This window comes from Lathyrus oleraceus, chromosome 5, assembly GCF_024323335.1.
Source record: "Lathyrus oleraceus cultivar Zhongwan6 chromosome 5, CAAS_Psat_ZW6_1.0, whole genome shotgun sequence".
Taxonomy (NCBI): domain Eukaryota; kingdom Viridiplantae; phylum Streptophyta; class Magnoliopsida; order Fabales; family Fabaceae; genus Lathyrus; species Lathyrus oleraceus.
The window spans coordinates 177943438-177970186 of NC_066583.1; the positions used below are offsets into that span (position 1 = coordinate 177943438).

The window sequence follows — 26749 nt, forward strand, 5'->3', positions numbered from 1 at the left end:
AGTCTATAACTCCATAGGCACATAATGAGCTTGCTTAGGTCCATCACCTTACGAGGCAAGAAAAGGTTGCCAAGGTCTACCACCTTGAAGGCAAGAAAGATTGCCAAGGTCCAAATCCTAACAGGCAGAAAGGATTTCCAAGGTATATTACCTTATAGGCAGGAAAAAGTTGAATTGATTGGAAGAGGGTGTACAACCACAAGGTGATGATAGAAACAATGCTTAATTATTGAAGAGTTAAATGATTGATGCTTGCTTGAAGAAGACTTGTCAATTATACTATTCAAATTGCACTAAAGTCTATGAACAAAGGCGAATACCTTGAAAAACTGATTCATTTGTCCCGTACCCAAGGATATCCTAGACAGGGATAAAAATTCTCCACTCTCATCATTCTTTCTTACTTAAGGCTCATGGCGTACAACTTGAATCAGAATTGACAAGTTGCTGATAAGAGATCATGATGATTAATCTTGATGATGCAATGCTACTTGTTGTAGAAGAAGACTTGACAATTATTTTATTCAAATTGTGCTAAAGTCTATGAATAGAGGTGAATACGATAAGCAACTGGGTCATTCGTCCCGTACCCAAAGATATTCAAAATGAGGATAGGAATTCTCCACTCTCACCATTTCTCTATTGCTTAAGGCTCATGACACACAACTTGAATCAGGATTGATAAGTGTTGACCTTTGTTGTGCTTGAATAATGCTCCAGCCTCCATGCCTAGAGTCTTCAGAGTCTTGAATGTGAAACTTGATTTGAATATGACTTGAAGAATCAGATGCAAGTGTTAAAGTTCCATTTCAATCAAGTGATCAAGGGACTTATGATCACTCAATTGAATATGAGTCCTAAGGGGATCAGGAAATTTTCAAGACAAAGTCAAAACAAAGTCCAATATCAAGTGTAATTAATTGATCAAGGGTGAACTTGATCAACTAATCAAGGGGAAAAGATCATGTTAAAAACAAATTAAGACCATGGAATTATTGAAAAGAAATAAGAGATTAAAAATTGAAATTTATTCATGTCAATTCTAATGTCTAAGTAAACATGAAATAAAATTAAAAAGAAATTAGCAATTAAACTTAATTAAAAGCTAATCCTAATTAATTAAACTCTATAAAAACTAAATCCAATTAAAATGAAATTTATCTATTAAAAATTTCTATTTAAATGTGTATTTTTAATATTAGAAAAAAGAGAGATTAAAAGAGAAAATTAAAACAAAGCAACACATGTCTATTTAAATTCTGCATTTTCATTTTCTTTATTTTACATTCTCAACCGGCCATGTTAAAAGCATCATAAAATGCTCATTTCTTAATGAACATGAACAAATAAATATGTGTTGAAAATGTCTCATGGTATACAACAAGATAATATCAATAAAAAAAACTCAAACAGGAACAAAATACATGCTAAACAGAGTCATAAAGTTTACGCAAAAAAACTGTGTTATTCATTTTCTGCATTGTGCATTTCCAACTAGTTATCTTTAGAGCATCATAAAATGCTCATTTTTTAACGTAAGTAGACAAATAAGTATGCGTTGGAAAAGTCTCATGGCATAAAATAAGATGCTATCAATAAAAAACTCAAACAAAAACATAATGCATGCTAAATAGAGCCATAAAGTTTATGCAAAAAAACGGTGTTATTCATTTTCTGCATTGTGCATTTCCAACTAGCCATCTTTAGAGTATCATAAAATGCTAATTTCTTAACGATAATGGACAAATAAATATGCGTTAGAAAGGTATCATGATATACAAAAAGATGATATCAATAAAAAACTCAAACAAAAACAAAATACATGCTAAACAGAGCCATAATATATATGCTAAAAAACGGTGTTCTTCATTTTCTGCATTTTGCATTTCCAACTAGTCATCTTTAAAGCATCATAAAATGCAAATTTCTTAACAAAAATGGATAAATAAATATGAGTTGGAAAGATCTCATGACATACAATAAGATGATATCAATAAAAACTCAAACAAAAACAAAATACATGATAAACAGAGCCATAAAGTTTATGCAAAAAAAATGTGTTCTTCATTTTCTGCAATTTATTTTTTCAACTAGTCATCTTTTGAGCATCATAAAATGCTCATTTGTTAACGAACATGGATAAATAAATATGAGTTGGAATTATCTCATGGCATACAACAAGATGATATTATGAAAAAATGCAAACATAAACAAAATCCATGAAAAAAGAACCATAAAGTTTATGAAAACCAGTACTCTATTTTCTATATTTTTTGCAGTTTCGACATAATTACGATTTGTGTTGTGGTTTGATTATAACTCAACTTTTGTATAAGTTTTGAATTAACTTACAAATAAAACAAGCACATCACATCAAAGAATAGTAGTAGATGAAAGATTGTCGATAAAAGTGAAAAAAATATAGAATTCTCTGTTGCACGCAATATGCTCGATAAAATATTTCAACAAAGTTTCTTTTCTTTTTGGCTTCAAATAAGTGATTATCCTATTAAGTTATTAACAACAGTGGATTAAATTAATCAACAAACAAACATCCAATAATTCATGACAATACTATGGAAAAGATGAAGGATTACTGACGGAGCGGCGGTTTGTTCCGGTTAGTGTTGAAAATCGGAATGTTGAAGAGAAACCCGAAATACTTCAAGAATAAACTCCTTTAATCCAATTAAATTTCAAGCTTGATGATTATTTTTTATGATAAATTAATGTAGAAGATGAATCTTGAATGTAGAATATTGATGAATAAGCTTGAATTGATCAACTTTGCATGATGATTGTGGTTGAATCTTGATGAACTTTAGATGATGATTGTTGATAAAAATGTAAAAATTGTTGATTGATGATTTGTGAAAATTGGATTGTGGCTAAGTTCCACCATTTTAGAACTTCAATGTGAAGTTCTAAATAGTGATGAAGATGAACTTTGGTGATGGTGGCGGAGAAGATGAATTGAGAGAGAATTTGAGAAAAAATAGTGGGAAAAGAGATGGTTTAATTAGTTATGTTAGTTAGTCCCCCAAAATGTTAAAAATAACATGTTTATATAGACTTGGTAGGTGAATGATCGCCATTGGATTGTGATCTAAGTAATGGATTTATGAATGGTTAGAAAATAATTTAATCCTAAATTGCGGATCACCAATTTTAACCACATGATTAATTGTTAAGAGTGACTAGGATTGAATGAAAAAAATAGAAGTTGAGATTTGTGTTAGTTTGGAAGTTACGGTAGTTAAGGTTTAATTGGGTAATCGAATGATTATGGTGAATGAGGTATTTAAAGACTATTGGTGTTGGAGTTTAGCAAAAATACCAAGTTGGATTTTAATGTCTCTGTCTTTGGTTTTTCACCACTTTTGCCTTGAATTTTGAGTGACATAATCCATTACTTTTAGTGCTTTTGAGAAATGATTTTATATTGAAAATAAACACTATTGAATCAAATTCTGATTTTTTGGGCTTGAAATGATGTTGGAAAGTGTAGAATTTGTTGGAAATTAGCACTTGACATAATCATGACACAAGTCATTTGTGATGATTGATGATAAATCCTTTGATCAAATGCTTGTAGAATAAGTCTAAGAAAATTTAGGAGTCAAATTCCAGTCAATGGTCGAAAGTTGACCAAAAGTCAACCGTTGACCAAAAGGTCAACGGTTTGACCAAAAAGATGTAATTTTTTTAATCTTTTTTATTGTAATCCATTATTTTCCAATAAATGAATGAAATCTTCTCTTTATTTCAATTTTCCATTTTTTTTAATTCAAGCAATCTTTCGAATTGAGTAACAATCATTCTAATCTTCTAACTAACCATGAATCTTAAATAAAGAGATGATCTGCACAACAAGTAATATGGAAAATAAATCCGAATAATTATCAAATAATATCGATCTCGAAAATCCACTTAAATCGATTAAATTCATTATCACCGATCATTTGATCTAAATTTATTATCATATGCAAATGTCGATGAATGTATGATCAAATAAAAAAAATATGGAAATGAACAAAATCATAAATCATGCGAATTGAATAAAAAAAGTAAAACAAATTTTGGGGTAAATTTTTTTTCTTAAGAAGACCTAAGTAGCACATTCACTTTTTTAGGTTAGGTATAGATTTGTTTATAGCACATCTTTAATAGCCGATGAATATATTTTCTATGCCATAAATATGTGGTTACTTCGACGTTTTATACGCCATACTAGTACTACTAGTACTCTTTATGTTCTAACGAAATGCTTGGTTGTACGGCATACTGTATTAAAACAAATATAGATGTATTATTAATTTAATTATGAAGTCATTTAAAACTACACTATACACTTCATATTTAATTTCTTTACTAATGTTAAACTAGAATTACTAACATAAATACATTTGGAGTATTTTACATGTTGCTTCAGTGTTTTAAAGATAATTTAATTTGAAGTTTATTTTAAACAAAGTTACTTTCATGAAAAATCAAATAAAATTTAATAGTTAATAAATAAATTTAAATTTTACATTTTGCACAGGAGATATAACTGTATTTAAATAATAGACTATTACTTATTTTATTTTATGATTTATTTCATATTTTTTCAAAGAAATATTTTTAATAGTTTAACTATAATTGTGTATAAAATATATATATTTAAAAATAAAATGGTTTTTAATTAATATTTAGTTTTCAATTTATTATATAATTCTTTAGTTAATTATATAAAAAACATGTTTGTAAAAAAATGCTAAAATAAAATGTTTAAAATGATTTTTTATTTAAAAAAATATAATGGTTCAATTCATCTTATTAAATGGTTCTTTTTTTTTAAAGAAAATTGTTCAATAATGGTTCGATACGATTCGAAAATTGATGTACCGAACCAATAATTTGGTTCAGTTTGATTATGAACAAATTAAAATGGTTCGGTTCAGTTCGAGTGAATTTTTATTATAGTTGGGTTTAGTTTGATTTGATTTTTTTTTGGCAAAATTATACCATAAAAAACCCTAGCTTTCTAAAATTTATATCATCAAATTAATATTAATAAATATAATATAATATAACTATGATCATTAATTCCATATATGAATTAAGGCGATTTAGATGTAACCTCGATAATATTGTAGTTTTGGTAATCTCAAATTTGTTTTAATATAATTATGAGTTTGATTCGATAGATTTTGTTTGGGAGTTTAGAACTTTGAAGGAAAAGTGAAAGGTAAGTTTTAAGAGGAAAAAAAAGGAAGAATAAAGTAGAAAGAGTTGATGCATTTGTGAGAAGAGGATTTTTGAAGATTTTTTTTAACACACAATCTTTTTAATTTGGGGAACTACAAACTTAAATTGTAGGAGTGTTTTGAGAGATTTTGGAGAGATTAGGAAAACTCTCTAAGTTCAATATACATATAAATATTAAAGAATATATTAATCATAAGTTTTTTTTATAAGCAATGATATATTAAAAATAATCTGGATGACAAGAAATACTCTGCAGCTACCCAAAAGAAGAAGCATTAAGCATTCTTCCTAATAGAAGCCAAAGGAGAATTAAACCAGTCAAAATAATTACACCATAAAATATAATTGTTATTCAACCTCATCCATTTTCAAGACATGAACATAATGGATGCTAAATAATCCTCAAAATTAAACAATTATTTGAAAATAATGGAGTTTCTCAATAATCAAATGCTCCAAATAATTGCAGACCAAATAATGAGTAACAAGTTTCTACAAATCTCATTCTTCACTTGGTTGTGTGTTGATAATAGAAAAAGGAACTCCCCTAAAATCTGAACCAAATTAAATACCCGTCCACTTCCTCACGGTTTTCCAAATTCTTCGAGTCTTCACACATGAATTGAATAAATGATTAGAATCTTCTAATTCCTACAAACAAAAAAACGCAGCAACTATTCCTAGAAACAAAAGAAATGCATCTCTTAAGGAGTTGATCTCTTGTCGGTAACCGACCACAAATCAATCTCCATCCAAAAATTTGAATTTTTGATGGAACCTTCAACTTCCAAATAATAGCTAAAGCTGCCAAACAATCTTGTGTAAGATCCGTCAAGCAAGGATCCATCTTTATGTAACAACAATTAAGGGTAAAGCATTCAGATTTGTCCGTCTTTCAACAGAGTTCATCTTCTTCATCCTTTAGCGGCTCAACATCATCAAAGATCCTGCAAATTTCTTCCATTTCCGCTGCTGCTTCAAAGTCCGAATCCTCGATGTTACAAGGCAAATTCCAGACCCAAACGTTCCTTTCTCAGTAGTCTGCGTCTGGTATACTACACACCTGATCATTATCCCTTGAAAAAGCTTCAGAAGAAGCTTCCCTCAAAGATTTATTTACTGCCTAATTGCTATGTCAAAAAGAAATACAATTGTCACTCTTCAACCTGCAAAAAATATTGTTAGAGAAAAAATTCGGGTGAACCACATCCTTCAATTCCACCATTAACAAATCCCTCCACCAAATAGATTCTCCTCTCCATGTCTTACTACCATCATCGGTAAATATTTCCAACTCCGGCTTAATGCAAGGGGAATGTATTAGCACCCCTCACGTTCATTGTACTCAATGAGAACCATTAGGTTAGTTGTGCGAGTTAGTGTTAGCTTAGAAATTTTAGGCTTCTCGAGTTATTAGGAGGGGAAAGAAGAAAAGAAAAGAGAAAATGTTTTTGATTTTTTTTAATGTGCGAAAACAGAATTAAACCTAATTGTTTTATTAATGGGCCTGACAAGATTTATAAATCTTGCTCCTACGTATCTCCGGGTGCAATAGAAAACTCAAGACTTACGTAGTTCTGGGTAGAACTTTTTTGTTTTTTGGTCGATTTTAGCGAAAGATACTCTGTGTCAATCGATGAAAACATTGTTGGTTACCCAAAACAAGTGGAGAAGAGAATGCTTGCATCACGACCAAATGGATTTACAAATCAACATTCGTGGGCAACGTAGTAAGCTTACTCACACGTTCAAATGGACGAAACATTATTTTGCATTGTCTTGAGAGAAAGTACCTTTCGTTTGAGAAAATGGTTTGAGGATCAATCGCACGGTGGCAAAAAAAAAGTTTGATTGGTTTGAAGTATTTTTGGTTGATGAGAGAGTTCGGAGTGACGAGAACTACATACCGGTTCCTAACTCTCGGGAATTCGTGAACTACACCCCTATTCTTTTTCATCTTATTTGCAAAAGAGTTTTGATATTTTTAGATGTTTTTGAAGGTTGCCTTGAGAAAGCACACTCAAAGCTAGTTGTGGTTTATTAAACGTTGTGGAATTGATTTGAGGATGATAAATGTTTAGATTGACGAGAACTATATCTCGGGTCTTATTTCTCAGGAGCTCGTTGACTACACCCTCGTTCCCTTCATCCTTTTTATTGAAAAGTGTTCAATAGTGGTTAAGTGTTTTTTTATTTTTGATTGGTTTGACATTGGATCAAGCATTTGATGATCGATTGCAAAAGTTTTTTTATGAAATGGTTTGAAAGATGGAAAGAGATTGAATGGTAGGTTTGAAATGGTTTGATTTGAGAAAATACTCGATGTTGAATCGAGTTTTTTTTGTTCTTTTTGAAAAGGGGTTGATTTTATTCTTGTGATATAGCCTAACTAAACAAAGCAAGCAAACAATAAAACGATAAAGATTATTACACGTCATAGGAGTGGGGGTACATTTTTTCGAATGCGGATATGAGATAAATAAACAATTAAATCAAAATCCAATTAACAAATGAAAATAAATGAGGGTACGCGCACGAGGTGGTCTCATTGTAAGAAGGCTCAAGAGTAAGCCATGTGAATTGGAGATAGAAACACAACATCATATGTACAACACATGTTCATAGTAACTCTCTCTCTCTCTCTCTCTCTCTCTCTCTCTCTCTCTCTCTCTCTCTCTCTCTCTCTCTTCTTCTTCTTCTTCTTCTTCATTCGCTTTCATATTCTACACTATAGCCTCAATCTTATTTTTCATGCATAAAGGTGTTTTTCTTCTTCCTTATTCTCTTGTTTTCGTGTATGTTGTTGTTATGTTTCACATGCTTTTCTTCTTGTTCGAGAGTTTATGGTTTTTTTTTTATTGTTGTATATTTTTGTATGTTGATGTTGTTGTATGTTGTTTCCATGACTTTCATATTATTTACTTCGGTTTAACATGTTTTTTTGTTGCTTGTTGTTGTTGACAAATCTTTTTCCATATTCTCTCTTCCTTGTGTATGTTGTTGTTATATTGATGTTATTGTTATGTATGTTGATAAGTTTTTGTTGGATTACAATGTCATGCTAGTTGATGTTAGCTATGTTGATGTTATTGTTATGTATGTTGATAAAGGTATGTATGTTGTTGATAAACGTTGTTGTATGTTGTTGATGTTCTTGTTGATGTTGTTTGCTAATAAATGGTTTTTCATGTGCAAATATTTTTTAAAAGGTTGCGACGACCATTTTCTTTTTCAAAGGTTTTGTCGATATTTTCCCTTTCTTCTTTTGGAATAAATAAAGTTCGGTGACGACTCTGTTCGAATAACTTTTTTTCCGCGACCATTGCAAATGATCGTATTTTTCGTGATGCTACACATGGTTTATGATCTGTTTTCAACCTTTGTGTTGTTGACCTTTTTCCAACCTCCATGGTTGATGATCTTTTTCTAACCTCCATGTTTGGAGATATTTTTCCAACCTCTCTGTTGATGATCTTTTTCTAACCTCCATGGTTGGCGATATTTTTGTGACCCTCGTGTTGTTGATCTTTTTCCAACCTCCATGGTTGATGATCTGTTTCGAACCATCAGGTTGTCGATCTTTTTTTCAACTTCGGGTTGTTGAGTAACACCGGCTGTTGATGTTTTTTCAACTCCATGGTTGATGATTTTTTCCAACCTCCATGGTTGTTGATCTTTTTCTAATCTTCGGGTTGTCGATATTTTTTCAACCTTTGGGTTATTGATCTTTATCCAACCTTCATGTTGTTGATATTTTTCCAACCTTCGCGCAAAGAGTCCTCAACAAGAACAAATTCGTGTGACTATAAAAAGTGGGTGACTGTCACTCCCAAAACCTCATTGGTTCCTTTACCATCACTTTTTTTATTCAAAATCCTTTTGAAAAATGAACACTTGTGTTGAATTAGTTGAACGTAGGACTGAAGAACATCAAGAAGAATAGGTGGGTTAAACTAAAATTTTGAGCCAAAAACCACTTTTTCTAACCCGTGAACCAGGCCTCGTTACAACCCTCAAAAGACCTATTTGAAACAAGGTTTATTTCTAAAGCATACTACGAAAAGATCACATTAAAACGGACTCCTAAAGATTTGCTTATCATTTGTGAGTATCAATATGACATTCTAACTAGTGATTCATTCACTGTATGTCACAACATCATCTCAGTGATTAAACTTAGATTTCGAAATTGACATAAACATAACATTAGAATTACATATTCAAAATTAACATTTTTACGTGCGAATAAGCACATGGCATCAAGAAATTTTCCACAATGAAAAGTTTGATCTTACTAAGGGGAAAAATTCCTAAGGACTCCATTGAGCAGGGGCAAGTCACTTTAAATGATCAAACCAAGGGGCAAAACGCCTGAAAACTCCGTTGAGAAAAAGGCAAGCCGCTTCAAGATTCAGTAAATCTGGGGAAATCACGTCGACATTTGAAAAATCTCTCCAAGAGACAGTTAATCCGGGGCATACAATTTCAAGACACTAGGGCAAGTCAGATCGAGATCATCCTATGACAGGAATGCTTCTTAATTTGTGATTGGGCCAATCCATGCAAATATCCAATAGACTAAGGCAGAGATATGCTACGAAGGTGCAAGTTCTTTCCATGTTTCAAGTTGCTTAGGCAAGTGCAAAAGTGCATCAACAACCGTTGAGTCTGAAGCAGGTGTCGAGGAATCATGTCTTTATAACCCTTTTCCTAGCCTTAAAGCTTCCATATCCCACCACATGATCATTTGGTGAACCATGCATAAATCATTATCATGCATAAATCATGTCATTTTCCTCTAATAGCAAAGCATGCATATCATCATCGCATAAATCATTGTCATGCATTAATCAAGTTGTTTCACTCAGATACCATTGCATTCGTCCGACATCATCATAAAGCCTTGTAACCCAAGCAATATTTTCCAAAAACCTATAACCATAAACATATACCTCGTAACTGGTATACTTCTGATAGATTAATCCTCAGTTAAAATGGTGGTATTTCTCCAAAAAGAATATTATCCCCGCGTAGCTTCTAGTTGATTTCCCCATAGGATTTTATTTTGAAGTCTTTCCTTGGCAGGTTTATCTCTAGTGAACCCTCTTGGAATGTATTCGTTTAAGGTACTTTCCGGCTATTGTGTGAACAATTATCCTTTTTGTTGTCTCGCCACCATAACGTGGGCGATCATTTTCAACACCGGTTGTTGATCCTTTTCCAGCCTACATGGTTGATGATTTGTTTCCAACCTTCGTGTTATTGATCTTTTTCTAACCTCTGTGGTTCATGATTTGTTTCCAACCTTCGTGTTATTGACCTTTTTTCAACCTCCATGATTGATGACCTTTTTCCAACCTCCATGGTTGGCGGTTTTTTTCAAACCTCTATGTTGATGATCTTTTTTCCAACCTCCATGGTTGGTGATCTTTTTCTGACCTTCATGTTGTTGATCTTTTTCCAACCTCCATGGTTGACTATCTATTTCCAACCTTTGATTTTCGATTTTTTTTCAACTTCGGGTTATTGATATTTTTTTCAACACCAGCTGTAGATATTATTTCCAACACTAGCTGTAGATATTTTTTCAACTCCATGGTTGATGATTTTTTTCCAACCTCCATGGTTGTTGATCATTTTTCAAGCTTTGGGTTGTTGATCTTTTTTTAACCTTCGGGTTGTTGTTCATTTCCCAACCTTTGGGCTGATGGTCTTTTTCCAACCTCCATGTTGATGATTTATTTCTAACAACCGTGTCGTTTCCAACCAACGATTTGATGACAATCTTCTTTTTTATTTTTTGACATCCCTCTCAGAAAGGATCAAATTGAAACCTCCAGTAGAATAGGCATCCTGAAACTCTCTTAATCAACTTGCAAATTTCTCAATTTAGTTATTAGATGTCGGATAATAGAGTTTCACCACCATACTAAAAACCAGAGTCCACCTCTGTCAGTACCAGTCACTCCTTCCACCTAATAATCGACATTGTTGCATAACATGCATAATATTCATATGAATCAAACATATATACTACATACATAGCATGTTGCATACGCCATGCATAACAAACATCTCTCTTTGCGGATGATCTATATCCCTAACATAATATTTCAGTCAATCCCCGACAGATGACCATACAATAGCCCATCTGCCATTCCATATCCCTAATAAACAAATTCCCACTAATACACTTACCTTTTTTACACTACATCCACCCTATTTTCAACGGACAAATTTTTGGAATATTCTTATATTTAATCATCTTCTACCTTGAATGCCCGAAAAACTGTCACCATTCGTACATTCAGGTCCAAGATGATTAAATAGGGGCAACTGTCATACCCAAAAACTTGGCCTATTTTTTTCAATTTTTATTTGGCTTATTGCTCATCTCATCTGCATAATTCACATGCCCTAATCATCCATCATAAGACACTCATTTTTATAGTTGCATCTTTCAAATAACATCCTTGATTCAAAAGTTTCTTGTTATGTAAGATATTAGGCACTAAATTATGATTTGCAAGTTTATGATCATTATACTTTACCTTGACATTATGGATTGTGTGCACAACAAATTAGTGATTGATCTTGATCTTGATTAAGTTCTCATGTGAACCCTAATCCTTTGTTTCGGCTGTCTGGTCATATTAGTCACATCTTGGCATTAAGATTTGGGGTTTAACCCTAATCCTTTGTTTTGGCTGTCTGATCATATTAGTCACATCTTGGCATTAAGATTTGGGGTTTTAGTGCTAGGCTTTGGTTCTGGTCAATCATGGGGAGTTGACTCTTTTGATGACCATTTTCATTTTCACCATGGATTGTTGTTTATAGAATGGTATTCATTCAAGGGTCTGAGGAAATCAAGACTCAAAGGAACCCAAGATTCAATGTCATATTCAAAGTGCAAGATTTAATTCAAGTTTCAAATCATGAAGGGCAAGTTACTTGACATATAAGACATTTCATTTAAGGCCATTTTTCATTACCAAAACATCCATTTTACAATGCAAATCCAAATTACAAAATCAATTACACAGGATTGCACTTTTGACCTATAATTGACTTTGGTCAACTGATGATTTTGATCAACTTATTACTTTTTGATCAAACAGTTGATCAAAGTCAACTATCTAATCATAATCCTAAAATTCTAATTCTACTTTTCTTCATTCACAATATATTTCAAAATCTTGTTTGATAGCTTGCCAAAACTTCCGTTGACTCGCTCCTCCTACTATGTGTTATCCGTGCAATCATACCACAATGCACAATTATGATTCATAGACACACCTAACTAAAACTCAAAGCATCATATCAAGATAAGGTTCATGAATCAAGAGTGCATACAATCCATATACACAACACATACACCCACACAATCAAACAAATCATGATTTAAACCTAACAATTCATCCATTTTTCATTAGCATTTTTCAACACATTTTCAGCCCAAACAAGATGCATTCATCAATAATTTTTCATCATAATCCTTAATTCATTATAACAAATCCATTTCATATTAGCATGTTACATCAATCCATCTAATTATTCTAACTCACCTAACCATAATTTTTCACATTAATTCAAACATCATTTATAATTTCCTCATTGTACATAGCAACAAACTAACCCCCTAACATATCAATTAACAGCCTGCTAATTCCATTAGCTTCCAATTCATTTATGATTATCAAAATTCCAAACCAAACTCCTAAATTTCAATCTAACGGGCCATGCTAATATTCATTCTAACCTAAACTAACTTAATTAACACCAGCTCACATTTTAATTACCATACATGGCAAATCAGGGGCTCAACATTAAGTAGCCAATCTTCATAACCATTCACAAAGTGCCATTGAATTTCGAGTTCATATTAACTATGACATAACAATTAATTCAACTAACTACTTCTTTAATAATCACCATCCTAATTTCAGGTTCTTACCTTCAACTGATACTGAAATTTACCTGCAAGAAATCCTCCCTTTAACATCTCTTTTATTGTTCATATCCATAGTAATCTTGTATTTATCCTTTAAAAATGCAGTTGCATATTATAAAAAACAAGTACATTTAGAATTAACACCGTTAAAAATCTAGCTAACTTTCCATCCAAGCTTAACTAATACTAACCTCTAACTTCCACTTTCCATCCAAATTAACTTCTAACAGAATTTGCAACAGAATTTGGAGGGGGAGAATTCTATAAATTAGAACTCACCTAGTTCATTAGGGGGATCAAGCATTTTTCACTAAAAAACACAAAGCTAGATTCTTCAAGGTTCTTCACTTCCTTCATCTCCATCCTCACCTAGAGCTCACTATCATGGCCATTGAAGCTTCAACTGTGCTGAGCAAAGCCTTGCTCTGCGTCACCTTCTAGCTTCCTCAGTTCCACATCTTCAACTCTTTATCCTCAATAGTGATTCATCAATATTCACTATGTAATTCCACAAACAGAACCATCATCGCACCAAACAATTCGTAGCAAAAAATCAAGCCCATACTGAGGAAGTTAGGAAAATTTTACCCTATACCCCTACAATTGTACCCATACCCCTACATTTAAATTTTTTTGACCAAAATACCCTCATATAAATAGGGTATATTTTCCGTTTCAAAATTTTTTTACCATTTTCGTTGAAGACTTCCGGAGAAGAAAATTTTTTGGCGTTTTTGCATTGTATACCGGAACACTTAAGAGTAAGTCTTCCGGTTTGAAAAGTGTATACCGGAACACTTCTCTAAAGTGTTCCGGTTTGTTGTTTTTATGGACACTGAACCGGAAGTCTTCTAGAAAGTCTTCCGGTTTGTATACTTGTATACCGGAACACTTTCTTCAAGTCTTCCGGTTTGGATGATGTGTACCGGAACTCTTCTTTGAAGTGTTCCGGTACGTAATTTTTTTTTTTTTTTTTTTTAATTATTTTTTTTACATTATTTTTGCAGTGGTTCGAAGAAGAGGTGCAGATGGCCGGATTCCAGTCCGCACGTTAGACCGGGGTGCATCTTCATTTGCAGCTGCAGCTGAGCCGACTGGATATCCAGGAGGGTCGTACGATACATCGCTTTTGGTGAAGTACGAGCATCATGTTGCTCGACATATATGGTTCGGTGAGGTAAGTAAACGGACTATATTTGAAAATGAATAATAGTTGAATATTTTATAATTTGTTTTCTAATATGTGTTTTAATTGTTTTTAGGAAAGAGGACCAAAGAAAGAGTTGAAGGTTGCCGGACATGGACTGAAGTTGAATTCTAGGGTTCCATTGGCTCTTCCACCACAGATGGAGAGTTGGGTATCTAGATCCGGTTTAGCTTCACTGCAGAGAACGAGTCTGAACAAGATAGACACAAATCTTGTCTCTGCATTTGTGGAAAGATGGCATCTAGAGACATCTTCATTTCACATGCCGTTTGGTGAAATGAGCATTACTTTAGATGATGTCGCATGTCTACTTCACTTGCCCATTAGGGGTATCTTTTGGAGTCCTCAGGATGTGACTGAAGAGCTAGCTATTGAACTTGCTGTTGACTACCTAGGAGTGTCACAGAGTCAGGCACAGTCACATGTTCGGAGCTGCAGGGGGTCGTATTACAAGTTGGAGTGGTTATATGATATATTCGTACATCATAGGGCTGCTTCCAGCTGGGCATATGCGACTAGAGCATATCTATTGATGTTGGTGGGTTCCACCATATTTGCTGATAAGACCTTTACACTTGTAGAGGCACGATACTTCCTCCTGTTTAGGGACTTGGATGGATGTTCAGGATATAGTTGGGGAGCAGCTGCACTAGTTACCCTCTACCGATATCTTGGAGATGCGTCCATGTACAGTTGCAAACAGCTAGGTGGATATCCTACTCTCCTACAGGTATATAATTTAATTTTGTTAATTAAGTGTTGGATTCATTTTATAAAATATTGTAACTTAATTTGTTTTATTTATTATGTTTTTATTTTGTAACAGTGTTGGATTCACGAGTATTTTCCAACTGTTGGAAAAAGAGGGGAGAATTGGAATCCTGCTGGAAACTGTGGTCTTCCCCGAGCGATGAGATGGTCGTATAGACAGGGAGTCCTGAAGGTCGATGATTTACGACCTATTTTGGACGAGCTGACACCTACCGACGTCATCTGGCGACCATTTGAGGATCATAGAGCATGGCGTGTATTTGATGAGATATGTCTTTACAGGGGCTGTTTGAAGTGGGGTGAAACAGTTGTTCCATCCTTGCCTGATAGATGTTTACGTCAGTTCGGGTATAGGCAGTATGTTCCATCCCCACCTCTAGATTGTATGATGGCGACGGATATTGATGTTGATTGGATCAGTTACCATCAGAGTGTTGTCGATGTGATCGGTTCATCTTCCGTGGCCACCACTCCATCTGAGGTAGTAGACGGTTATCTGGAGTGGTATTATCGTGTTTCCCATCCACGGTTGGTCCCTCCCCATCGTGACGCTCCTAGAGAGGTACCCGTTCCTGTATATGACGCCGGGCCATCTGATCCTGATTGGGCTCGTGTATCTACATTGATTCGTCGCTATCTGAGACAGGTTAATGCTGAAGAGGAAGATCCACAGTTTTCTGATTTATTTAAAGCTTTGCATATTTCTCGTTCACATTGATTATATGTATTAAGCTTTGAATATAATAGACATAATAATATAGATTTCATGTTTTGATTACATATTTATGTTTTGATTACATAATCATGCTAATACAGGTGTAAGTAATTGCCAATGTTGCATACGTCCTGCAAATCCTAGCATCCAAGTAGTTGCTATATGAGAACGAAATTTCTTCCAATCTAATGTGACCGGTGGCAATGGAAACCCCTCTTTCATGTTAACCTGATAAAGTAAAATAATTAAAAGATTAAGTCATATAACATAAAATATTAACTGGAATAATTAAAATATTTAGACATATAAATACATACCTGAACCCAATGATTCTGGTTAACAAAACCAATGCAATAAATAGAGACATTTGGTGAATGTGAACTTGTCATCGGAAAGAAAGTGATGCACGGATTGCCTAAACAGACAAGTACAACATTATAACGATTCGCTATCAAGTAACCCATATCTGGTAGACTCATCCATTTTTCAGGTGGCTGTGAACCAAACGATTCTATCATCAAAGATTCTCTCACAGCTGACAACCGATTAGAAAATAACTTGTCATACAAAGTTGACCTATCCTTGTCTATTAATTCCAACCCCAACTCTCTGCGAACCATTGACCAACCATCCTCACCATATCAATGCAATGATGCAATGACTCTAAATCCACAATTACCATCTGATTCAACATTAACTACATCTTCAATGTATGACCTAATATGATTAGGAAATTGAACAATGAATTGTGGTTGCTTCTTTGATAATTTGATCTTCTTCGAAGTCTGTGATGGTTGAGATTGCCTTTGTGAAGATTGAGATGCCTTATCAACATACTCATGATACGAAGGGTCCCTATAAACATCATAATCTGCTGGTTTTTTTCCTTTCTTCTTCACTCCTCCTTTGGTTTTTATTTTCTCAAGTGGTGGACACAATGTTGTCATTGTTGGGTATGCTAGTTCACATACCCTACTCCTTAATGCCCTTTTCCCAACAACATCTATAGTTAGTTTCCATAGTTAGTTCACATACCCTACTCCTTAATGCCCTCTGATCCATCATCTTCACCTATCTCTAACTCAACTTCCATAGTTAGTTTCCTCCAATGAACATGAACAGCATCAATGGGTATCGGTATACCACCTACTCTGTATCTTCCTAACTCACAAGCACAAGGTAACCCATAAGATGTTCTAAGAGTACAACCACATATTTGCCTGTTAGTTCCAACATAATCAACTCTCAATAACTCTTCAGCAATACGTCTCAAAGCAGCTCGAGATACGGAACCACACAAATAACCATAAAAGGGACTTACGTGCGCGTTCTCAACTTCGTAAAAACTCTTTTGAAATGAAGCTCTAATGTTTCCCAGTTGTAACCTCAAGTTGTTATTCATGGCTTCCCAACATTTGACCATGTCACCTATACTGTTTCCTAACATCTGCTTTAACTTCCAATGAGCAGATTCAACCCTAAAAATATCAGATATAAAAAATACCATTAGATATTGAAAATAACACATCAAAAAACATAAAAAAAATATCAAATATAAAATTATAAGACGTACCGATTAGTCGTTGTGTTACCCAAATGTAGGACTCGATTAATCCATGCTCCAACAAATCTATGCCTATGTGGAGTCAACCATGTGTCTATCGTCTTTTGCAGGTCATTCACCACATGTTGTTTGCATTTGGCACCAACGTTTTTGTTAATGTGAAATCTACATAGCAAATTAATCGAGTTGGGAAACACAACTTCAATTGCTTTCATCAAAGCAAGATCTCTATCTGTCAAAATCACTTGTGGACACATGTCTTTCTTCACAAACAACTCTTTTAATTTCTCCAATACCCAGCAAAAATTCTCTGTTTGCTCAGACTCCATATATGCAAATCCAACAGCAAAAGTCAACTCAGTCGATGTCATGCCAACAATTTCAAACAAAGGTTGTCTATATTTGTTTGTCTTGTAGGTGCTATCCATAACTAACACAATCGGAAATATATTCAACAACTTCACTGAATCAGGATGTGCCCAAAATATCTCTCTCACCACTTCCGAGTCATCCTTTTTTCTACTCCAATACACATATCCTGCATCCTCAATAAGCTTAAACAGATGTTGTATCTCACTCCTTGGACCTCTTATCTCTTTTTCTATCACACTCTTATGCTTGTATACTTGCGTAATACGAGTGACATTCTCAGGAAACTTGTCTTGCAAGGAAAGCAAAATGTTTCTAGGTGCTACATGTCCCTTTGCCAAATCAGCGACATGTTGCTTCTCATCTGTGGTCAACCTACCAATAAACGAATGACCTTCTAATCTATCAGGTAAACCATGATTATGTAACCCACATTTTACATCAATCTTCCAACCAGATCCATCTTTCGCCGGAGTCGACCTGATTTTAAATGGACATCCACATTTCTTGGACGCACTTTGGGTACCACTATCACTAATCTTGTGTTTCCCACCTTTATCACAGCCAAATATTATTTTGTTACTTCTCCCTCTCTTCCCCGTTTCAGTATCTGAACGACTGATAATAACAGTTACTTTATTGTCGATTCCAACCTCTTTAATCCATCTGATAACCTCTTCTCGTGTACCAAATCTTTCCGTCGTCATAAACGCATCAGTAGTATCTACACATATTTTGGGAAGATTTTCCATTTCTGTAAAAAAAAAAAAAAAAAAAACACGTACCGGAAGACTTAAAGAAAGACTTCCGGTACACAAAAAAAGCAAACCGGAACACTTCTCCAAAGAGTTCCGGTATGCAAATTTTTTTTGAATTTTTTTTTATGTGAACCGGAACTCTTTCCTTAAGTGTTCCGGTTTGCTTTTTTTGTGTTCCGGAAGTCTTCCCAAAAGTCTTCCGGTTTGGAAAAATACATACCGGAAGTCTTTTTGCAGGTGTTCCGGTGCGAGGGGTGTGAAAGTGTAATTTTTGTAATTTTCAACTGAATGGTAAAAATGAAATGGTAAATTGGTTAAAACCAATTAAGGGTAAAATGGGAATTTTTAAATTTTTGTAGGGGTATGGGATTAATTGTAGGGGTACAAGGTAAAATTTTCGGAAGTTAGTTAGATTTTTAACGATGTTAATTCACAGCCCCTGTTGCCCCTGACCAATTCTTTGGGCTTTCTGTCAAGCCCATACTGAGTTGTTGGTCACACCTCATCTCTCCTTTTGACACCCCATTCCTTTAATTCTTTTTTCTCTTTGTTTAATCTTTTGGGTTTGTTTTTATCACATTTTCTTTAATACATTTTAACACATCTTAGTCGGTTAATCCTTTTTTTCTACACTTTTTTAAATACATTTTAAATATATCTTATTTTGATATAAGAAATCACTTTGAAAAAATCATATTAATACTTAGAATATTTAGGATTTAGTTTTTATGTCATAGCACAATTTTTCTTACTTGAAAATAATGATCATAGTTAAATATAGTTAGTTAGTGTGTGATTAGGATTAATTCTAGATTAGATATTTTTTAGAAATTAATAGGCATTTCAACATTTTAATTTTTTTAGGATTTTAGACTTAATAAAAATTCTTGTACTTGTATACCCTGACCATATCACTTATTGATTGGATTGATCAAAGTTCTTTTTGATCAACTAATCACTTGATTTATCTAATTCCCCTATCCAATCAAGTGATCATAAGTCTCTTGATAATTTGATGGGATTAGATCTATACTTGTACCACACTGGATCTCTCAAATCAAGTAAAGCTTCTCATGCAAGACTCTAAAGACAAAAGGGACATCAAGACTTGACCAATGCTACATCATTCAAGCACTATAAAAAGATTCTCATGTCAACACTTGCCAGTTGTGATGCGAACTTTACGCCACAAGCCTTAAGTAGTGGAGAAGGAATGAAATGGAGTATTCATATCCTCATTCTGAATATCTTTAGATACGGGATGCCTGACCCAGTTTTTCAAAGTATTCTCCTTCATTCATATACTTTAATGTAATTCAAATCGAATAACTGTCAAGTCTTCTCCTCCATATACAACATATCAACATTGCAACAATCTTCATCAACAATACACTTCTCTTTGAACCAAACACTGCATCCTTTGGACATCCATACATTCTTTGGTTTAATCCCTTCATGGTTAAACACCCATTTATGAATCGATAATTTCATGCATTGCCCGTGGAGCCTCATGCTCTGGCAACCTCATGCGTTGCCCTGTGGAGCCTCGTGCTCTGATAAACTTAATGCATTGTCCTGTGGAGCCTTATGCTCTGACAAACCCTTTCCTTTTAGTTTTCTCTATGGAGCGTCATGCCCTGAAAGCTTCATGCGTTGCCATGTGGAGCCTCACGCTTTGGTAAACCCTTTTTTTTTCCTGTGGAGCCTCATACTCTGACAAACTTCATGCATTTCCCTGTGGAGCTTCATGCTCTAGAAAATCTTTTTCTTTTATTGTTCCCTATGGAGCCTCATGCTCTGTCAAACTTCATGCATTTCTCTGTGGAGCCTTATGCTCTAGCAAACCCTTTTCTTTTATTTTGTTATATGAAGCCTCATGCTCTGGCAAACCCTTTTATTTTATTTTTCCCTGGGGAGCCTCATGCTCTAGCAACCTTCATGTATTTCCCTGTGGAGCCTCATTCTCAGGAAGCCTTTATGCATTTCCCTGTGGAGCCTCATGCTCTAGCAAACCTTCATACATTGCCTTGTGGAGCTTCATGCTATAGAAACCCCTTTTTTGTAGGTCTTGACCCTTGGATCAAGGCAAAATCCTACAATTATGCATTTGCCACACCATCTATTGGTTAACGCCACACTCCTTGGTTCAGATACACCTATTATATGGATAAAACCAACAAAATCTTTGGTCCAAACAATACTTTCACCACATCCATAACACCTCCCTCATTGCACCATTTCTTTTACAATTCAAAAAACACTTTTTCAATACAAGCAACTCTTTCAATACAAGCAATTCTCTCTTTTATTTTTTTATTCAATTAACTCTTTCTTTCTTTTATCACACAATTTTTTTTCAAAATAATTTTCTTTTCATAAAAGAACTATTATAATCCATTCCTTAGTAGTCAGACTAAAAGCTTAAAGCATCCGAACCGGGATCAGAATCAGCTAACGTCTACACACTTCTAGGATACGATTATAATTATTTCTAAAATCAACCAACACATCCGTATTTTCTACCACGAACTACGGAGCTCTGATTTTCTCATTGCACTATGAGAATATGTAGGCACGAGGGTTTGAATCCTTGGTGAGCACACTAAGTAATAAACTTATTTCCCCATTTACCTTTTCATAAATAACCTTTAGATAATAACACCCGTTCACGCAAAGAATAATCAAAATTGTTTTCGTTGAGTACAACGGACGTGAGGGGTGCTAATATTTTCCCCTTGCATAACCAACTTCCTTACCTGTTTCTCTTCCCCTTGGGTTTTATTGATATTTTCTTTTTCCTTCATAAATAAATAAAGTTTAGTGGCGACTCTGTTGTATCTTCGAGCGTGCGATGCGCTCAGTTAATTTTCGCGGCGCGACACAAATTAGGTAGTTATTATCCTGCAATTTGATGGAAAGCTTCTATCCAAATTTATGTGAGGAAGACGAAGAATCTACTGAAGTGACTGGAAAAATCTGCACTAAACTCTGCAAACATTGAAGGATTAGTATGTAGGCCTGCCATCACTGATGTTGGCATCCCATAAGGTTGTTCACGCCCAACATGGGCATTATAAAACTTGTGGCGAAAGGCCTATATTATGTCGCCATAATTGGTCTAGGAGTCATTTGGATGATTCAAGGGGAAAAACTGTCCCTTCTTGCACGATTAGTGGCGTAACCTTCACTGATGATTAGGAGGCCTATATTATCTTCGATAGACTTCCACGTGTCTCTGAATAACCACATGATCCTATCCAAATCTGACTCATTCGATTGAACAAACTAACCAACCCAAATATTTGAAATTTCACTAAGTTTAGATTTAAAAAATACCCATTGATCTTTTACTACAGGATTCAATTGACAAACTACTAAATCACCTTTCGACAGGTTGAAATGTATCAAACTAGCCTATGGTCTCGATTGACCATGTTTGACTTCAAACCTCACCATGGCATGCCATTGTGTCTTACTTACCATTAGTATCTATGTAGAAAATCCAAGGTAACACAATGTTATGAACATGTTCCCTATTGCAACAACAATACTTCGATCTATCCGTCCAGGCGGATTCTAGCACGATATATCGAGGTCGGATTCCTACTTTTTAAAACTCGATATTTTCACATTCTTGGTAGATTCACCCCGAGGAAGTGTTTAGGGGAGTATACCTATCGTATCAGTTGTATGTCCCTTTATCAGGATCCTATTTTCGCCCATGGAGATCCTTTCCCAATGGGCACTCGTAATGAATATAAATGGATGAGACCAGATTATCTAAGCGAGTGTTTAGTTTCTCCTTCAATGTTATATATGGTTGAGCTAGGTTTAAAATCTCTTGAGTCATCTTCACCTTTTTCTTTCTCAGTTTGGTGTGGAAAGGATGGTCATAAAGGAGGTTATTCTCGAAGATCTAACATTGAAGAGACTCATCGAATCCTTCAACTTTTACCGTAACTTGAGTGAATCGATTGATGTAGGATCGTGGGCTCTTTTCACTCCTTTCCTGATACAACTGAGGGCAACTAAAATAACTGGTTGTCTTTTCTGCGTGGTAAAATGTTTGGTAAGTCGATCACAGAAATCCATTCACGATTCAATGTAACCGTCAGGAAGGCCATTGAACCATAGTCGTGTCGGTCTGAGCAGCGTCAATGCAACAAAATTGCATTTGGAGGCATCATCAGTGCAGTAATAGTTAAGTCAGTCGTTGGGAGGTTTTTTTTTGCATGGATTTAGGAATATTTCTCTCCAAGATCCAAGTACATAAAGGATGCTTAGGTTGCGCTCAGTTTGGTTGACGCTCATTATGGTCTAGGGATGAAGCGTAACTCCTTCGGTCTCCTCCCGGACTCATAAGTAGTTACGCTTACCGCCTTTGGAGCGCTATTTTAATTTCTTAACTTTTCCTTCTTCTTTTATTGTAGATGGCTTCGATCGTTCATACTGATTTCTTCTCAAATTGACTTCTTGCACTGTATTTTCCTAGGGTTGAATGTGTTAGAGGCTTTTCTCGAAACACATGAACCTTTCTTCCACCTCCTTGGAGTTTTATTGCTGAACAATGTTGTAAATGTCGTTAATCAATTAGTTAGCGCCTTGGGATCTGAGGTTTTCCCTAAGAATACAAAAAAATCATGAGATATCATGTCATTCCTTAGGATTCAGAGATGGAATCTGAAGCAATAGTGTTCAGATTACTCCCGCCCGTGGTAGATGGAGAAACACGTTTGGTTGCTGAAGAGCGTTGTTGTTGAGGTTTGCTTCGCTTATGGGAGGAGTATTATTCGGTCGAATGGTTGTTGATGGTACCACACCAACGGCTGCCAAAGCGACTTCACGCGCGGTGGTGGAATGTGTGGCTCTTAATCCATCAATTTCTATAGCTCAACGAAGTTCTAAAGCACTGAAAAACGAAGATCTAAAGAATCAGTGTATCTTTATCAATGTTAAGCTTGATTTCATCGGAGGCAACTGGATCTTCTTTGAGTTGTTGAATCCTCTAGTTCGAATTTGAGGAGAGTCATACGCTAGAGAAGTGTACTTGGAGATTGGGAATTGTAAGGTACGCGAAAATCAAATGTTGATTCTCACAGATGGTGTCACTATTCCGTATCAAAACCAAAAATATGAGTAGTCACAGAAGCTATGATGAAGGAGAGCTTATGATGCGACGGAGGGGGGGGGGGGGGGGGGGGGAGTACCTTCAAGGTTAGCACTCTGGCGCTCAATTCAGTATGTGAATGATAAAAGAGTCACTACGCCAAAAAGGTTTTTTAACAGCGCATCTTAGACAGCGCTTTTAAAAGAAAGCGCTGTCTAAGGTTAAAATAAAAATAAAACACGAAAAATGTTCTAAAAAAATAATGAAAGCGCTGTCTAAGGGGGGGTCTTAGACATCGCTTTTAGAAAGCGCTTTTAAATATAGACCTTAGTCAGCGCTTTTGAGAAAGCGCTGTTTAAAGTCTTTCAATTAAAAAAAAAATTAAAACCAAAAGCGCTGTCTAAGGTGGGGGTTTAGAAAGCGCTTTTGGAAAGCGCTGTCTAAGGCATATCTTAGAAAGCGCTTTCCACAAAAGCGCTGTCTAAGGTCTAATTAAAATTAAATTTCAGACTTCTATTTTCGTTCTCAGTTCTTTTTGTTTTCCCTCCTGCGATTAAACCCCTCCAGCGAACCCTAACAGCGAACGAGAATACATTGTAATCATTCGGTTTCAATACCAGAAAGTGTTTGAAGAATCGGTTTCAGAATGTCATTTCTACTGCGGTATGTTCTTCATTTCTGCATTTTTTCATTTCTGATTCAGTTCGTCATTTCTACTGCGTTTTGTTCGTCATTTCTTAACATTTTCATTCATTTGGTTTCAGGCATTGCAAGTGTTTGAAGAATATTTCATTTCTGAAAGTGTTTGAAGAATCCTTCATTTCGGTATGTTCTTCATTTAGGGAAATATCAGGATTGCAGTTAGTTATATTTGGTATTGGATTGTTAGTGAATTGGATTAGGAAATTTCAGTGAGCGGGTTAAACTGTCATGAATGGGCTAGTGTTAGAGTTGTTAGTGATATTAGAGATGATTAGTTAATAGTTATTTAAGTGTTAATGAATGTTGGTTTTGAAGTTGAATCAGTTAGTGTTTAGGGAATTAAAGTGTTAGTTTGAAATGTTAGTTAAGTTAGTAAGTTAGTGAAAAGTAGTTAGTTGGTTAATGATAATATGATTGTTAGTTGAGTTGATTCGATAGTTAGCTATGAAACTGTCAATTATGTGTCAGGGACTGTTAGAGATTAATTAGAACAGTTTTGTTAGTAGGACTGTTATGAAATTTGAAATGTGATTCAGTTAGTTATTTAGGAAAGTTGGTTAGTCATGTTTGAATTGGCAAATAAAGTTAGTAAGTTAGTTAATATTGAATGGACAAGGTTTATTAGTGTATTTTTGAAATCAGTTATTGAAATGCTAATAGGAGTTAAAGTAGTAGTTAGTGTATCAATTTAGTAACTCATGCTAGTCTGAAAAGAACAAGCTACAAAGTTTGGTGACAGGTGAATACTAGTTAGGATGTTAAATGGATTTTGGTGAATGTTAATTGAAGTTTTAGGACTGTTGTAACAGTTAGTGTGATAATTATAGATTGCTTGAGTTAGGATTGTTTGAATTGTTATTGCATTTTAGTGATTGAGTTAGTATGCTAACTTGTTAGTGATTATTATAATTGTTATGGAATTGGATGATTATTAGCAAATGATGTTAGAGCTGTTAAACTAGTATGCAATTGTGTTAATAAATTGTTAGGTAACTAATTGTGTTAGGAGAGTTAGATTAGTAGTCAAAACAGTTAGGAAAATGTGTTATGAAAAATGTTAGTTAATAAGTTGTTAGTAATTAGAGGTGACATGAGTTAGAAGTCCATTGATCATGTTAGTTGAGGTTAGTATGGAAGTTAGAAATCATTATTGTGTTGATGGACGTTGCAATGATATGCTAAAGTTAATGATGCTTTGAAATCAATTTGAATGTTCATTGAAACTACTATGGAATATGGTTGGTTTATTGATTTTGAATGTTGATGTTAATTGAATTAATTCTAATTTTATTATGGTTAACTGTTTGTTGAAAATGCTATGCTAATCGGTTAGTTGCTGGTGTTACAAATGCAATGTTTAATGATAGTTGGTGATTTGGGAGTTGTTAGTTTGTGTATGTATGTATATTGAATTGTGTATGTATATGTGTATGCAATTTGATTTTCTTTATACTTGCTTGGTATGCATGATGAATTTTGAAATGCATTGCATGTTGGGGCTGTCATGACTAGGCTTGGATTTAGATGTTCAATATTGTTCAAACTTCATGTTTCCTTAGTGATTATACTTGAAGATTGAATAGGTAGTTTTTTTTCTTTTTAACTGTGAAAGTGTTGTTCATCTCACTTTCATTCTAAAGGAACAAGATTTCTCCCATAAATGATTGAACGAACTCTAATATAGTTATAGGTATAGTTATAGGTATATTGTAATAGAAAAAGTTTGATTCTTGTAATATAAAAAATGAAAGTGATGAGGTAATTAAAGTTGGTATATATTGGCGTATCGGATACGTTATTGAAGTTTATATTAACATTGGTTATGTATAGGTTTTTGAAGTTTAAAATGAATTGAACTTTATAATTGTTAGGATATTCAAAGATACTACCTTAGTTATGTATTTTCGTCTGGATTAATTGTTTACTTTAATAAGTAGGAAAACCATGGATAAAACATGGATCTGTGCCGATCGAATGACCAAAGAGTACGAGAGTGGGGTTTTGGAATTCGTTAAGTATGCTGTTCAACACGCTGAAAACCCCAGACGAATGCATTGTCCTTGCTTGCGTTGTTGTTATATTGGTAAGGTTGACGCACATGGATTGAAATCGCATTTGCTGAGGCATGGAATTGATCAAAGTTATCAGTGTTGGATATTTCATGGTGAGAAAATTAACGAGAATGTTGAATCGAGTGGAAAAAGTAATACGACCTATGCTTCATACGACAAAGACACGGAAACATACGATTGTGATCGAGTTGAAGAGATTGTAGAAGCACTGGAAGAAGATCTTCATGATTGTCCTGAAATGTTTGAGAGGATGGTAAGCGATGCAGAGAAACCGTTGTAC

At 34.5% G+C, this 26749-nt stretch overlaps 2 protein-coding genes across 2 annotated transcripts; one reads left to right on the forward strand and one right to left on the reverse strand.

Annotated features, from left to right (window-relative positions):
* Positions 1-14285: 14285 nt before the first annotated feature.
* LOC127079557 (protein MAIN-LIKE 1) lies at positions 14286-15962 on the forward strand. The gene is made up of 3 exons (XM_051019942.1): positions 14286-14381; positions 14467-15141; positions 15238-15962. The coding sequence occupies exons 2-3, from the start codon at positions 14551-14553 to the stop codon at positions 15898-15900; spliced, it is 1254 nt and encodes a 417-aa protein (XP_050875899.1). The 5' UTR covers positions 14286-14381; positions 14467-14550; the 3' UTR covers positions 15901-15962.
* LOC127081657 (uncharacterized) lies at positions 15884-16513 on the reverse strand. The gene is made up of 2 exons (XM_051021892.1): positions 16215-16513; positions 15884-16125 (listed from the first exon to the last, which is right to left on the reverse strand). Exons 1-2 carry the CDS (start codon positions 16413-16415, stop codon positions 15985-15987), a joined length of 342 nt encoding a protein of 113 aa, XP_050877849.1. The 5' UTR covers positions 16416-16513; the 3' UTR covers positions 15884-15984.
* Between the last annotated feature and the right edge of the window lie 10236 nt (positions 16514-26749).

What these genes read in the sequence shown, in the direction of transcription:
- LOC127081657 (XM_051021892.1), bottom strand. Translation starts at nt 16,415, where the DNA reads ATGATAGAATCGTTTGGTTCACAGCCACCTGAAAAATGGATGAGTCTA. An exon ending in ACCAGAATCATTGGGTTCAG is followed by an intron (nt 16,126 to 16,214) that starts GTATGTATTTAT and finishes TTACTTTATCAG; the next exon opens with GTTAACATGAAAGAGGGGTT.
- LOC127079557 (XM_051019942.1), top strand. Translation starts at nt 14,551, where the DNA reads ATGGAGAGTTGGGTATCTAGATCCGGTTTAGCTTCACTGCAGAGAACG. An exon ending in GATATCCTACTCTCCTACAG is followed by an intron (nt 15,142 to 15,237) that starts GTATATAATTTA and finishes ATTTTGTAACAG; the next exon opens with TGTTGGATTCACGAGTATTT.